We start from the raw sequence: 14,601 nt of genomic DNA, 5'->3' as shown, positions 1-14,601 counted from the left end.
TAAAACCATGCATGCATTCCTGGAGAGGGGGGATAAAATCATGCATGCTTTCCTGGAGAGGGGGGATAAAATCATGCATGCTCTCAGGAGGGATAAAACCATACGTGCTTTCCAGAAGAACAAGAATAATAATTTGGATTTATATCCCCCCCTTTCTCTCCAGTAGGAGACTCAAAGGGGTTTACAATCTCCTTGCCCTTCCCCCCTCAGAACAAACACCCTGTCAGGTGGGTGGGGCTGAGAGAGCTCCAAAGAACTGTGACTAGCCCAAGGTCACCCAGCTGGCGTTTGTTGGAGTGCACGGGCTAATCTGAATTCCCCAGATAAGCCTCCACAGCTCAGACGGCAGAGCGGGGAGTCAAATCCGGTTCCTCCAGATTAGAATGCACCTGCTCTTAACCACGGCGCCACTGCGGCTAAATAAATAAGCTTCCAGATAAGCTTCCAAGGGACTTCTGGAATCCCTATTTGAAAGAAAGGGGGCGTGGCGAGAGCGCGGGATGTCCTGGTCACGTGGCTCTCGTTAGCCCCTCCCCCTTTCCCGCGAGTATTCTTTTTTAACATCCGGTCGCCTTCTCTCCCCTTTGCGGGCTGCCTGGCCACGTGACTCGCGAAGGGGCGGGGCGGAAGCCGAGGACAGCGGAGTTTTCTTGCCGGCCTCTAGCTCGGGTGGAGCGGCGAGGCGATGGCGGCGGCTGGGCGAGAGCGCGAGCCGGAGCCCTCGCCGTCCCAAGCGGGTAAGAAGAAGAGGCCGGCCAGGCTGTGGCGGCAACCGTGCAGGGAGGAGAGGGTGCGGGATGCAGCGGGGGCGCCCCGGTTGCAAACCCGGCGGGCGCGTGGTGGTTCGTCTTGGGTGCATTAAACGCCCCTGCTTTTTAAAATTCATTTTCAAAGCAGCCTCTCTTTTAAATCTTTTTTCCCCCCCAGAAGTAATCATTACCAATACCAGTCCCAGATCTGTCTCTTCTTTTCCTGTCCTAAACTTGCAAGATCTATCCGTGTTGTTTGCAATGGATGTATGAAAGATTCCTGCCTTTAAAAATCATTTTAAAGCAGTCTTTGTGTTAGATCTTTTTTCTCAGAAACAAGCTTAACAATACTATTCCCACATGTTACTTTACCTTATCTTTTCCTAACCTGAACGTCCCTTATCTTTTCCTATCCTGAACATAACATACTTTATCTTTTGCTATCCTGAACTTCCCTTATCTTTTCCTATCCTGAGCATAACATACCTTATCTTTTCTGAACATACCTTATCTTTTCCTATACCGAACTTACTTTATCTTTTCCTATCCTGAATACCTGTCCTTCTCTTAACACTACCTTATCCTTTAATATTTAAAGCTTATATTCTAATAACTTTCTAATAACCTGTTTCTATAGTGACGCATAGTCTCCGCAAGTCGTGGGACTCCCCACCCCCCCCCCCCTCCCCAAAGGCCCTGCGAAGTCTTTCAGTCTGGAGCACTTTTTAGATGTCGGTCCTCATTGGGAACAATGGTTGTTGCAGTTGCCAGTTTGAATCTGGTCTCCTGGCTCAACCCTCTAACCACTACACAGCATGGCTGTAGGTACAATGCAGAGAAAATGTTGTAAACAGGAGTTTGTCATACACCTGGCAAAGTGCTCATTTGTGTACGAAAGTTTTAAGTCCGCAAAGTGCCACAAAACTTCTTATTCTTGCCTGCCTGTGATCTATTTTGCCCTCATCTTTAACTAATAATAATATGGTTCATTTGTTGCTGACTGTAGTTCCATAAAATAATGATTAAAAGCTGAACACGATGTAAAGGGTTTTTCCCACAAAAAGAACAGTTGTAGAACGTTATGAAATTCATGGCAATGGTGGACCCTCTAGCCCAGTGGTTCTCAACCTTCCTAATGCCACGACCCTTTAATACAGTTCCTCATGTTGTGGTGACCCCCAACCCTAACATTTATCCATTTTACAGATGGAGAACACTGATGCAGAGAGTCTTAGGCGACCCCTGTGAAAGGGTAGTTCGACCCCCAAAGGGGTCCCGACCCCCAGGTTGAGAACCACTGCTCTAGCCAAATGTCTTGTGTGTAGGTTGGCCAACTCTCTTGTTCCTCTTACACGTAAATAAAATCTGTTAGCCTTTAAGGTGCTATAGGACTGTTTTGTGATTTGGCCATCCCTGTGGCATCTCGGTCGTTCTTGTACCTCTTCAGCGGTTCTTATTGGGTAAAGCTTTTCACGTCACGGAGGAGAGGCATTTATCATCCAATCGAATCGTGGTCGATAACAAAAATGGCGGCCAGTTTTTTTAAAAAGCTGGCCATGCCACCGTCCTAGAGAAAAGGTACAGCGAATTTAGGACAGTGGATTATATTAATTAAAATGGGAGAAGCTGTAGCAAGATGGGGGGGAGCGGAGCTTCATTTTGCACTCTAAATTTAGATCAAGGTGGGGAAGGAAGAGATAACATGAATGTGTGCTGATGTAGTTACCCAAACGTGGGCCCTGTGCTATGAGGTTAAACCTTGGGTGGGGCTTGGTTAGTTCAGCGTTTCAAAAAAATGGGATGACTTCATTTGTTTGGCCTTTCTCCGCTGCAGGGACCCAAAAGCAGTTTACATCATTCTCTTCTGATTTCATCGTCTGTATGGGGTAGGTTAGGGTGAGCTTTTAAGGTCACCCAGCAATTCCTCTACAACAGTGTTCACAGAATCATAGAGTTGGAAGAGATCCCAAGGGCCAACAAGTCCAACTTCCTGCAATGCAGGAACACACAATCAAAGCGACCTGGGATATGTGTATGCCAGAGCGTTTGAGGGTATGTGGGGAAAAATATACAATGGGTTTGCTAATATGGGGGTACAATTTTAGGGAATTGGGTTGCCAAGGGGTATGCAAGTGAAAAGGGGATAGGAACCAATGTTCTAGGTCAGTGGTGGCGAACCTTTGGCACTCCAGATGTTATGAACTACAGTTCCCATCAGCCACTGCTGGGGCTGGTGGGAATTGTAGTCCATAACATCTGGAGTGCCAAAGGTTCGCCACCACAGTTCTAGGTCAAAAGAAGTATTTCTTTCATCTTTTGGTGCCCTTTGTCCTGCAGGGCTGGCAGTGTTGTGGCACATAGTTCTTTCAAACTCAGTTTTTGATTAATAAGTCTGGCGTAGATAGTGTCAGACTAGGGCCTGGGAGAACGGGATATGAATCCCGACACTGCTGTGGAAGCTTGCTGGGTGACCTTGGGCCCATCACACGCTCCCAACCTAGCCTACCTCACAGGGTGGCTGTTGTGAAGATGAAGTAGGGGGTTCAAAGTGGGGAATACATTTTGTGTAAACGCTGTGGAGGAAGGTGGATAGAAAAGGGATCTGGCAGAGGTGGGAGAATGTGAGGGAGGGTATAAACACGGAAGAATGCGCAGCTGTGATTTCAGCTTTATATCTAGTTTCGTCATGTCAACCGCATTTTGCTCCAGAGACGTGGCTCCATGGCTTCAGCTTTATAGGGAGTTGAATCAGGTAGATCTGGTGCTGGTCCAGAGATGTGACTTTGTCCTTGACCACTGACTCAGCGCTGGTCTAGACATTACACTTAAATTGTGGAGCCAGTTCAAAGCCGTAGTCTCCTGAGATCTCTGTGAGTGATCTGGAGGCAGTGGGGCGCGGCACCCAGTGGTGTGGAAGAAGGCGCCACAGGAATGCTGTTCTCAATTGGGACTGGGGAGACCTGGGTTCAAATCTCTGCTCAAGACTGTGCAGCTCAGTGGAATCTTGGCCCAGTCATGTATATGTATGCTGTTGCGTGTTCTCGTTCTCTCTCTCTCTCTCTCTCTCTATATCTATCTATCTATCTATCTATCTATCTATCTATCTATCTATCTATCTATCTATCTATCTATCTATCTATCTATCTATCTATCCTGCCTTAGAGAGTAGTTATAAAGCTAAAAATGGGGATGGGATAAGTCTCTCTCTCTCTCTCTCTCTCTCTCTCTATCTATCTATCTATCTATCTATCTATCAATCTATCCTGCCTTAGAGAGTAGTTATAAAGCTAAAAATGGGGATGGGATAAGTCTCTCTCTCTCTCTCTCTCTCTCTCTATCTATCTATCTATCTATCAATCTATCCTGCCTTAGAGAGTAGTTATAAAGCTAAAAATGGGGATGGGATAAGTCTGTCTGTCTGTCTGTCTGTCTGTCTCTCTCTCTCTCTCTCTATCTATCTATCTATCTATCTATCTATCTATCTATCTATCTATCCTGCCTTAGAGAGTAGTTATAAAGCTAAAAATGGGGATGGGATAAACCAAGGGAAAGCCACCCTATGGACTACAATTGTGGACTACAATTCCCAATTGGCTGTGTGAGCCGGGGCTGATGGGAATTGTAGTCCATGAACATCTGGAGCACTGTAGGCAGGCCACCCCTGGGATAAACCCACCTGTGCACATCACCTTGGATTCCAAGCAGGGGTGTGGTATAAATACAAGGAATGCTTAGTGCTGGTCTATGTGATGAGCCAGAAAGTGCAAGCCAGCCTTCACTGGGTGTGTTAACGTGTTTGGCAATCCAGAGTCCATTTTGCCCGGTGAGTCAGCCATTCGGAGAGGTGTCTGCGAACCGTACGCGTGCTTGACAAATGGTTAGTCATCACAGGATCGTATCAGCGGGGGAAAGGGAGATGACTTGGAGGGAAAAGAAAGTGAAACCGGGGGGGGCTGACTTGGCAAGGAGGAGCAGAAAGACTTCTTATCTGGGTTTTCTTCGCCCCCGCTTTGTTTCCTGCTGCATCTCACAAAAGGGTGGGGAAAGAGTGCCCAGTCTGAAAAAAGCAGACTGGAAAGGGGGTGGGTGGGGGTGGCGGGACAGGCTTTGAGGTTTTCCTGAGACTCTGGTGAGTTTTCTGTGCTTGAGCAGCAGGGATCCTCTTTGCTGATTTTCATATACGATGTTCTCCTCTCCAGGCACCACTTCTGACCAGATCCTTAAAACCGGAACCCTCCTTCTCAAGGGGTGAGTGTCTTGATGGACCAAAGGAAACGGGGGAACCTGTTTTAGGGTGTGAGGCCCTGGCAAAGCAAGGGGGCTTCCACGGGAGCCAAATTAGTTCTGGTGCTTCACGCCGGTGGTCTTCCTTCTCCCACCCTTTCTTGCCCCTGCAACAGCTTTATCAGGGATCGAGTCCAGCGCTGCGGAGATTCTGGTTATGACGAAGTGTTGACGGAGCTGGGAAGTCCGGAGTCCCAGCCTTGTGACCCCAGCACGAAGAGGTTGACAGAGTGCCTGCGCCGGATCGGGGATGAGCTCGATGGCAACATGGAGCTGCAGAGGTGAGTTTGGGCCAAATGTAACGCGAGTCTGAATCTGCCACCGGCTTCTGACGGACCTCGGCCATTGAGAATCCCGTTCCAATCCTGATCCCGTTCCACCTCTTCTCCCTTTCCCATCTTAATAGTTCCAGTCTGCATTGATCATTCTAGAGTTTGGCCCAATGGCTTCTATGTAGAAGAGGCAGTTGGATGTATACCCCACCTTTCTCTCCTGTAAGGAGACTCAAAGGGGCTAACAATCTCCTTTCCCTTCCCCCGCAGCACACACCTGTGAGGTGGGTGGGGCTGAGAGAGCTCCAAAGAACTGTGACTAGCCCAAGGTCACCCAGCTGGCACGTGTTGGAGTGCACAAGCTAATCTAGTTCACCAGATAAGCCTCCGCAGCTCAAGTGGCAGAGCGGGGAATCAAACTCGGTTCTCGAGATTAGAGTGTCCCTGCTCTTAACTACTACACCACGCTGGCTCTCTGTAAAGAGTGAGATCCAGCTGTCTGATATCACTTTTATTGGGCTGGCTCATCATCTTACTCTGTAGAGCACAGGTGTCAAACTCGTGGCCCTCCAGATGTTATGGACTACAGTCCCCATCATCCCCTGCCAGCATGATGCTGGCAGAGGGTGATGGGAACTGTAGTCCATAACATCTGGAGGGCCGTGAGTTTGACACCTGTGCAGTAGAGAGAGACTGAGAAAACTGAAACCCAGCAGAAGAATGAAGAAGAGCCTTGTCCGTTTCCCTCCTTCCTGCAGGGTATCAGTCGGTGCTTTAGCTGCAGAAAACAGAATCTGGATATCTGCTTCAATAAACTTTCTTTTGGAGCCACTTCTAGATGGCAGTCTGCAAATGACTGCTTGCCCCGTGTATTTTTCTCTCCCATTTGAATGGGGCCACTTGGCATACTACCTGCATTGCTTAGTAAACCCTGTTCAAAGGAGAGCCATAATGCTTGCTAGGTTTAATGTTATGCCTTCTGCCTTGTTACATGGCAGATTTAATAAGCAAGAAAAGGCTAAAAGATTGTGCCCATGTAACGATGGCTCAGTTGAATCTCTGGCCCACCAATTACTTCACTGTCTCAGATTCAAGGAAATCAGATCCAAGTATGTGACTCTCACTCCTTTACATTTACCCAATCTCCTCGATTTAATTAGATTACACTACTTGTTGGACAACCCTGATCCTTCAGACTTTCTCCTGGAAATTACTAAATGCCAGTAGATTTCCTTCGTCCTAACATGTATATCCTGTATTGTATATGCTTTTTAATCTGTTTTTATTATTGTTGTACTACTGTCTATGCCAATAAAGGCTTGCTTCTCTAACTTAAATGACTGCTTGGCAGGGATGGTTTGATTTGTTCATTCCTAAATTCTGGGCCGTCTTGCTCCAAAAGGGAGCCTGTGAATTGGCATGCCTTTGCTCAGCCTTTCCAGCCGACTCTTGCAAAACACATTAGATGACACTTGTTTTCCGGAAACAGAAGCTGTGCTAACTTCCTCCTGTTGTTTACCCTTGTGGCGGTGAGGTTTGCTTCAAAAACTGTGATGTTGCCACTGGGTTCCCTGGATGGGTGCATGTCTAATCTGGGCTGCTCTGATACTGCCCCTGCAGGATGATAGAGCAAGTGCAGGCATATCCTCCGAAGGACGTCTTCTTACGGGTGGCTGCGGACATGTTCGCGGACGGGACCTTCAACTGGGGCCGCGTGGTGGCTTTGTTCTACTTCGCGTGCAAGTTGGTTCTGAAGGTCAGTGCCCCTCTGCTGTTGCGCTACCAGTCCCCCCTGCGTCCCCAGTTCTGATTTCTGCTAATAACTGGCTCTTCTTTCCTTGTTTCCTTTGCCGCTCCACGGGCAGGCAATTTGCACTAAAGTACCGGACCTCATAAGGACCATAATTAGCTGGACGATGGAATATATCCAAGAGCACGTCGTGGCCTGGATCCAAGCCCAGGGTGGATGGGTGAGTACGTGTGAACTCTCCCAAGATTCTAGAATTTAGTTACCTTATATACTCGTGTATAAGTCTACTTTTTCAGCACATTTTTTGTGGCGGTGAGGTTTGCTTCAAAAACTGTGATGTTGCCACTGGGTTCCCTGGATGGGAACCCTCAACTTATACGCGAGTGAGGGTCCCACTTAATTCTTGTGTGGCGTTCCCCCTCTCCCGTCTTCGCTCTCTCCTGCCTTCTTCTCTGCCTCCCCACTTTCAGCCGCTTTCTCTGCCTGTGTCTTTTTCTCGGCGCTGGCCGGCCCATGGCTCTTGGCAGGTGACAGCCAGTCAACCCGGGTGAGCTGGACAAGCTGTAGTATGGAGAAGTCGGTGGCAGAGACCTTGGGATTGGTGAGATGGGAGGTCAGTGGCAGAGACCCCCAAATAGCGCCCGACTGTTATCTATTTTTATTTTTGAAATTTACCAGTAGCTGCTGCATTTCCCACCCTAGACTTATACTCGAGTCAATAAGCTTTCCCAGTTTTTTTGAGGTAAAATTAGGTGCCTCGACTTATATTCGGGTCGAGTTATACACGAGTATATACGGTACTTCATTTAAAACCTCACTTTTGGGGAGCCAAAATGATTAACATCCTTCCCTCCCCCTCCATGTTCCCCACACAACAATCCTGTGAGGTAGGTTAGGCTGAAAGTGTTAGGCTGGCCCGGGGTCACCTAGTAAGCTTCTGTGGTGGAGTGGGGAATTGAACCTGGCGTCTCTCAGATCCTAGTCCAACGCTGTAATTGCTACTTAATGCTGGCCCTCAGCTGTCAAGCCTGAGAGTCTCCGGCCAGTGCCTTAAAGGTTGCTGTTGTTTACAGCTGTCCGCTTACAAACCTGCATCCCACATATGCTCCACAGCCAGTGCTGTGATTAGGTCAGAGTTGATACGAAAGCCCCCTTGCCTGGGACTCCACGCAGTCACTGCCAGTCAACATAGAGAAGAGTGGTCCTGAAATAGCAGCAGTCTTTCTCAGTAGAAGGCAGCCTCGTGCATTCATGGTGCCCATTTAGAGTGGCACACTTAGCCACCACTCGTTCTTTGGTTACCCTCCGACCATGGAATGGACAAAAGATCCCTCCGTTACTTGCCTCCTTGAGGTCCGTAAATTGTTTCACAAGGTATTTATGTGGCTGTAATTTTCCCTACCTCCGTTTTATCTTTATCTGTGACAGAATCATATCTAGGGAAAATGTATCCCGGTGCAAAATCTGAGTCATGTCCCGTCCCCGCCATGGGCGACCATCCTCCCCCACCACGACCAAGTGTATGGACCCAGGGGAAAGGAGGAGGGGTGTAGGGAGGCAATCCCCCCCCCCGGTGACTATATGGCTGCAGCCTGGGGACATTTGATCCTGTATGTGCAGGAGCAGCAGTGGCATAGGAGGTTAAGAGCTCGTGTATCTAATCTGGAGGAACCGGGTTTGATTCCCCGCTCTGCCGCCTGAGCTGTGGAGGCTTATCTGGGGAATTCAGATTAGCCTGTACACTCCCACACATGCCAGCTGGGTGACCTTGGGCTAGTCACAGCTTCTCGGAGCTCTCTCAGCCCCACCTACCTCACAGGGTGTTTGTTGTGAGGGTGGAAGGGCAAGGAGATTGTAAGCCCCTTTGAGTCTCCTGCAGGAGAGAAAGGGGGGATATAAATCCAAACTCCTCTTCTTCTTCTCTTCTATGTCCCTCTGGGTGGTACGCCCCTGATCTGTGAAATAGACTAGGCTGAGAGAATGGCTGGTTTAAGATCTCCCAGTGGACTTCCATGGCAGGTTGGGATTGGAACTTGGGTATCAGGTCTCACTCCAGCACTCTGAAGTGCTACGCCACATTGGCTCCATGCAATGATTTAAAAAAATCCTCTGGGGAGGAATTTGGCAAACAGGGCTGTCGCAGTCGCGTCATGTTCGCGCTTCGCCGTTCGCGCCACCTGAATTCTTCCCCATCTTGTTTTCCAGGAAGGCCTCCTGTCTTACTTCGGCACCCCCACTTGGCAAACCATCGCTGTGTTTGCCGCCGGGGTCCTCACGGCGTCGCTGACCTTCTGGAAAATGTCTTAATCGTCAGGACCCCCCCAGTAGAGAGGGAGGGGCACACATTTTTCATTCTGGGAACAATGAGGGCGGGTCCCCTCGATTTCCTAATCAAGAGGAAAAAAAATGGGCTGTGATTTTTTTTGTCCCCTGAGATGGGACTGATGAGCTTTTTGGTGCCTTTTTTTCAAAAGCGCACACCTCCATGGGACATGTACTTCTTGCTTTTTCTTTTGCCTGTCTGTGCCTCCTGGAGGTTAGAGGTCATAGGCCGCTGAGGTTGCGAACTTCAGTTTTTGAAGGATGTAGGGGAGGGCGAAATGAAGGATTGCGGTGAGCTCACCACACTGCAGAATCTGTATGTGGTTTTCTGCAGCCGGACAACAAGATATTTTGTCTTGACTACTTCAAACTAGGCGGATTCGAGTGCATCTGTGCAAGCCAACCTTGGATAGGCAGATTCAACATGCATTAGTCGAAACACCCAATCCTGCCCCTGCAGAACGTGAAATTTGGCCCTTGGGTTCTAAATTGCAAACGCAGAGTTACCTAGGCACAGTTCGGGAGATGAATTTAGACAGACGCCCTGCAGCGGCTGATGTAAAACGGGGGATTTTGAAGCAGTGCTTTTCTTAAGAGAGGCTTGGTACGGGTGATGGGGCATCTGTCCGACGACGGATCTGTTGGAAGACCGAGAAACGAGCGAGTGGCACCACGCGAAGCAACTGCTCTCCGGTTGGAACCCAAGAGATTGTGCGCCTGGCGAGAGGGCACAGCTTGAGGGACCCTTTGGCGCAGGAGGGATTTGTCGGCTTAGTTCCTCCCCGTTGGAAAAGATGCTTCCGACTGCCGGAGGGTCTTGGCGGCTTAGGGAAGGAGCGGCAGTGAAGGAGGACCCGGCAGACTCCCATCCATTCTGTAAAGGTTCTTGATTTCACTGTTAGACTCTTCCAGACCGCCACTGGATTAACTGTGTTGCTTAGGCCTGTCAGTTCAGCTAGCAAAAAAAAAAATAAGGCATCCGACACTCAATCTGTCTTTCACTTACCGTGCCCTAGTATGGGATATCCAGTTGTGGCTGGGGTAGAGAAAGGTGAGCATTCGATATTCCCTTGTGTGGCTTCTCTTCAGTTGTGTGCAAGGAAAAGATTCTTCTGCACATCTGGCTGGATGCTGCTCTCAACATCTGGAAGGATGCCCTCTCCCACTGTGTTGCCATGCAGATACTACTTTTGTACAGGTCTGGATTATGCGGAATTGACTTTCACAGCAACTGGTGCTTCAAAACTATTTTTTACATAAGGAAGTGGGGCTCGTGCCATTGCCGAAGCCTCCGCATTCTGTCTCTCGGCTGAAACGTTTGCCCTTTTATTTATGCTGGAAACTGTTTAGGGGTGAAAAAAATTAACTGATCTATATTTTTGGGTGGTTCAGAGCGGGGGGGGGGGGGTGGATAGGAGGATGGAGCATGTAATATATTAGAGGGCCTTCCGGCAGTGGAGTTTGCCTCCTGCAGACGGAGCTGGAGAATTAGAACTGTGCTGAGGGTACATCACGCAAGCGGAGGATAGCAAAACCAACTTCCTGTAACCAGCAAAGCCAGCTTCCTGTAACCTTTCTTGTTGAGAAGAGGGCCTTTTAGGCCTGCTAAGCTCTCTTGCCTCTGTCTTCGCTGTGGTTGTCCGTGTATTATTTTTTTCTCCTCTGGAAGGGGGAGAGATGGGCCCAAGTGTAGCCATACAGTCTGGTTCAGTCAGACCGAAGAATGTGGTGGCAGAAAGCGGAGGTGGACTGTACTACTTCAGAATGGACTGTACCACTTCAGACTGCTGGTGGTGGATTCCAACTTTGAACGTGCCTTCTCCTTCAAAAGAAAAAGCAGTGTGAACAGAAGAGTAGCACAGTAGGAAAGCAGGTGTTACCCTCTTTCTTTGCTGTGTTGATGTTCTGTTTGCAGTAGTTTTTCTTTTTTAAAAACAGGAGATCATCTTTTTGAGCCGGTTGGAATAGTCCATTCTGTTGTTTCGTTCCTCGTTCTCTCACGTGTGTGAACCAGACCTCAAAGAAAACACCGTCGCTGGGATTTGGGTAGCAGCAACCATGAGAACACAGTGGCAACCATGAGAAACGGTTCAACCTGCCCCAAAGGGTGCAGTTCAGAAATACCAGAGCTGGCAACATTTGTCTTCCTCACAATATATGTTGCTTTTGGTTGGCTAAGCAGAGTAACTTCCCCCACCTCCATCTAAGTCAATACTGTGGATTGTTTTGGAAACCATCTTGGATGAGGGGAACCAGATATTTTTAGCTGCAGCAGTTGCTGGGGGATGGAAGGGAAGATAAGCGACAGGCAGGGGAAGAGGATGCTTATTACAGAACTATCAACATTGTCTTCCTTTCCCCATTCTTACGGACTTCCACTGCCCACAGCTTTCCCGATCATGAGTTGTACAGGTGCAAACCACCGTTTCCTAAAGCATCTTTTTAAAAAATCCAATCAGGTCATGATTCATCATTTGAAACCCCCACCCTCCCCTTCCTTCTGTGTGGCTGCCACCACTATTTGTAAAAGCCAGCTGTTGTGAATGTACAGGTGAGGTTTGAAGGTAGACGGAAGCGAAGGTCCTGGGGTAGAAAATCCAGTGAGTGGCACAGGCTGCGGAGAATCAGTTATACTTGAATAATTATATTGGGGGAGGGTTTTGCGTTACCTCAGGAAAAGTGTGTTTTCATTAGTGAGGGGGGGGGGGGTTGGAGAAATTGGAATTTCCGAAATTTTGAACCAGGGTGCGTGTGAGAAACTGGGCTGTACCTGCTGACATTGTAGGATTTGAGAGTAGAAGATTTTTGAGGGAGAGGTCGGGGCTCGTGATGTCATTGTTTGGAAGGGGTTTTGTTATGCTGTGTGTTTTCATGATGTCGTTACTTGGGAGTTACAAACTCGAGAGTTCAGGTTTGAGAATTTGCTAACTGGGTGGGAGAAGGGGTGCCAACGTTCCGGGTTTTCCGCCGTTTGATATTCGTTCTAGGCTTGACAATGTGTGGGTAATCTCAATGTAATCTCAAACTTGAGGTGGGATGAATTCTTGGACCGTTGGCATCTCTCTGTGGTGGGCTTGGGAAGTCTGACAGGTATAATAATGCTTGCTGTGTGTCTTTGATTGCTGTTATGCCATGATTCGTATAGGAGTCCCCCCCACTCTGTTGGGTAGGAGCTATTCTGTTCTTGGTCTTTGCCATTTTACATCAAGTTTCTCTCCTGTTTTCGGTAAAGGACGTTTGTCTCTGCCAATACCTTCAGCCATTCCCCAAAGAATTTTACGGTTTATCACACCTGTCTGGGCAAGTGCCAAAAAAGTATTTCAGCAGACAGTTATGGGATACGTTGTCCCTTGATGGCCAGAGCGACAAACATATTGCACAAAATGGAACGTGCAAGCAGCCATACTTCATGGGTCTCTTCAGTGGGCGAAGGACCAGTGGGGCTATTTGTGGTGTCTCTGCTGAATTGCATTTTCCTCCCCCCCACTTCTCTTTCCCCACAACACCAGCGATAATCTCCACTTCACAAAGTAGAAATCATAACGAGAGATCCCTGCAGCTTCCACGTCAGCCTTCTGGGAGTAATACCTTAATGAGAGTTGCTTCCTACTTCTTCTCAAAGCCTTCAACTATAGTCACTGGGGAAGAAGCAATCCTTTGGCAAGGTGGTAGAAAATATCCATCAGGGTTTTCACTCAGCCTTCCAACTGAGTACCATGTCTTCGGAGGGCACCATTCAAACATATTAGTTTTAGGGTGGGAAGGGGATTGCTAATCCTATTTCTGCAGGATCCCCTAATCCTGGCACTGAACAGCTGACCCTGAGCCTTACATCAATGCCTGTGACAAAAAAACACTCTTCTACTATACATGCTTGGGGCTGCCATTGGCCACTGTTTTACATAGTCATGGTCATTTTTTTCTATGCAATCGATTCCCCCGCCCATGGAATGGTTTCTAGACCTTTTTTTAAACAAGAAAAACAAATCTACCTTCCCTTTTTATAATTTTTTTTAAAAAGAAATGTTTTGATACATCTTTTCTGACTTGTTAACTGTGAAGCTCATTTGTTTTCTGACTTGTGGAAATAAAAAAAAAACATCGAACTTGGTGTCGTTTGTAGAGTGAAACTGTCGCAAACCTATTCTCACAGGTCCGCTGCCTTGTAGACAGATGGCAGATTTGCTTCTCCCAAGGGATGATCATGTGTTTATGAACCGGGATCAGGTCCCCTAAAACTCAGGTCACATAAGAGATGAGATGTGTAAAAGAATAAAAAGGATTTATTAAGCTGCTGCAAAATGGTAGGTCCTCTGACCAAGATAGAAGCAAAGTATACAACTGAGCCACTTTAGTGCTTTATACGTAAGTCAATATGAGAGCCAGTGTGAGCGTAGTGGTTAAGAGCAGGTGCATTCTAATCTGGAGGAACCAGGTTTGATTCCCCACTCTGCCACTTGAGCTGTGGAGGCTTATCTGGGAAATTCAGATTAGCCTGTGCACTCCAACACATGCTAGCTTGGGCTAGTCACAGCTGAGCACTCCGTCTCATCTACCTCACAAGGTGTTGAGGGGGGAAGAGCAAGGAGATTGTAAGCCCCTTTGAGTCTCCTACAGGAGAGAAAAGCGGGGATATAAACACAAATTCTTCTTCGTCTACGTCATCAATACATCACTAGTTGGTATGGTATGATTAATTTATATACCTACCTCCCCCAAAGGGTGATGCACAACAGGGTAATATCAGTAATCAAAACATCATACTACAAACATTAAAACCATAATAACAATAAACAAGGGTCAGAAAACAGCAATAACATAGACAACATCATAAATATCACTATGAATAATAAGCATAGAATCATAAAACAACATTAAGAACAAGATAAACCTAGCATGGTAAACAACAGGCATCAGCTATAATATCAAACTGAAGCAACAATAATCACAGCAACACATATAATCAACATAACTAGGTAATCTCCTAGGAACTAACCCCTAACAGACTATAGCAGTGCAAAAGCCTAGTTAACATTTCGATCCGTCCCTTTACATACCTGAACAGGTTAGGCCCATTTCATACAAGAACACAGGTCGCATGTTCTAAAACAGGGGTCTGCAACCTGCGGCTCTCCAGATATTCATGGACTATCATGGACTAAAAATCCCATGAGCCGCTGCCAGCATGTCCAATTGGCCATGCTGGCAGGGGCTGATGGGAATT

The 14,601-nt window shown here is 47.7% G+C and overlaps 1 protein-coding gene across 1 annotated transcript; it reads left to right on the top strand.

Moving 5' to 3' along the window:
* Positions 1–601: 601 nt before the first annotated feature.
* BAX (BCL2 associated X, apoptosis regulator) lies at positions 602–13,483 on the top strand. Its single transcript, XM_048518008.1, has 6 exons — positions 602–737; positions 4,949–4,997; positions 5,150–5,314; positions 6,926–7,061; positions 7,171–7,275; positions 9,261–13,483. The coding sequence occupies exons 1-6, from the start codon at positions 686–688 to the stop codon at positions 9,360–9,362; spliced, it is 609 nt and encodes a 202-aa protein (XP_048373965.1). The 5' UTR covers positions 602–685; the 3' UTR covers positions 9,363–13,483.
* Positions 13,484–14,601: the final 1,118 nt, after the last annotated feature.

This window comes from Sphaerodactylus townsendi, linkage group LG15, assembly GCF_021028975.2.
Source record: "Sphaerodactylus townsendi isolate TG3544 linkage group LG15, MPM_Stown_v2.3, whole genome shotgun sequence".
NCBI classification, from domain to species: domain Eukaryota; kingdom Metazoa; phylum Chordata; class Lepidosauria; order Squamata; family Sphaerodactylidae; genus Sphaerodactylus; species Sphaerodactylus townsendi.
Note: the sequence above shows the minus strand (reverse complement) of the source record. Positions and strands in the feature narration are given on the sequence as shown.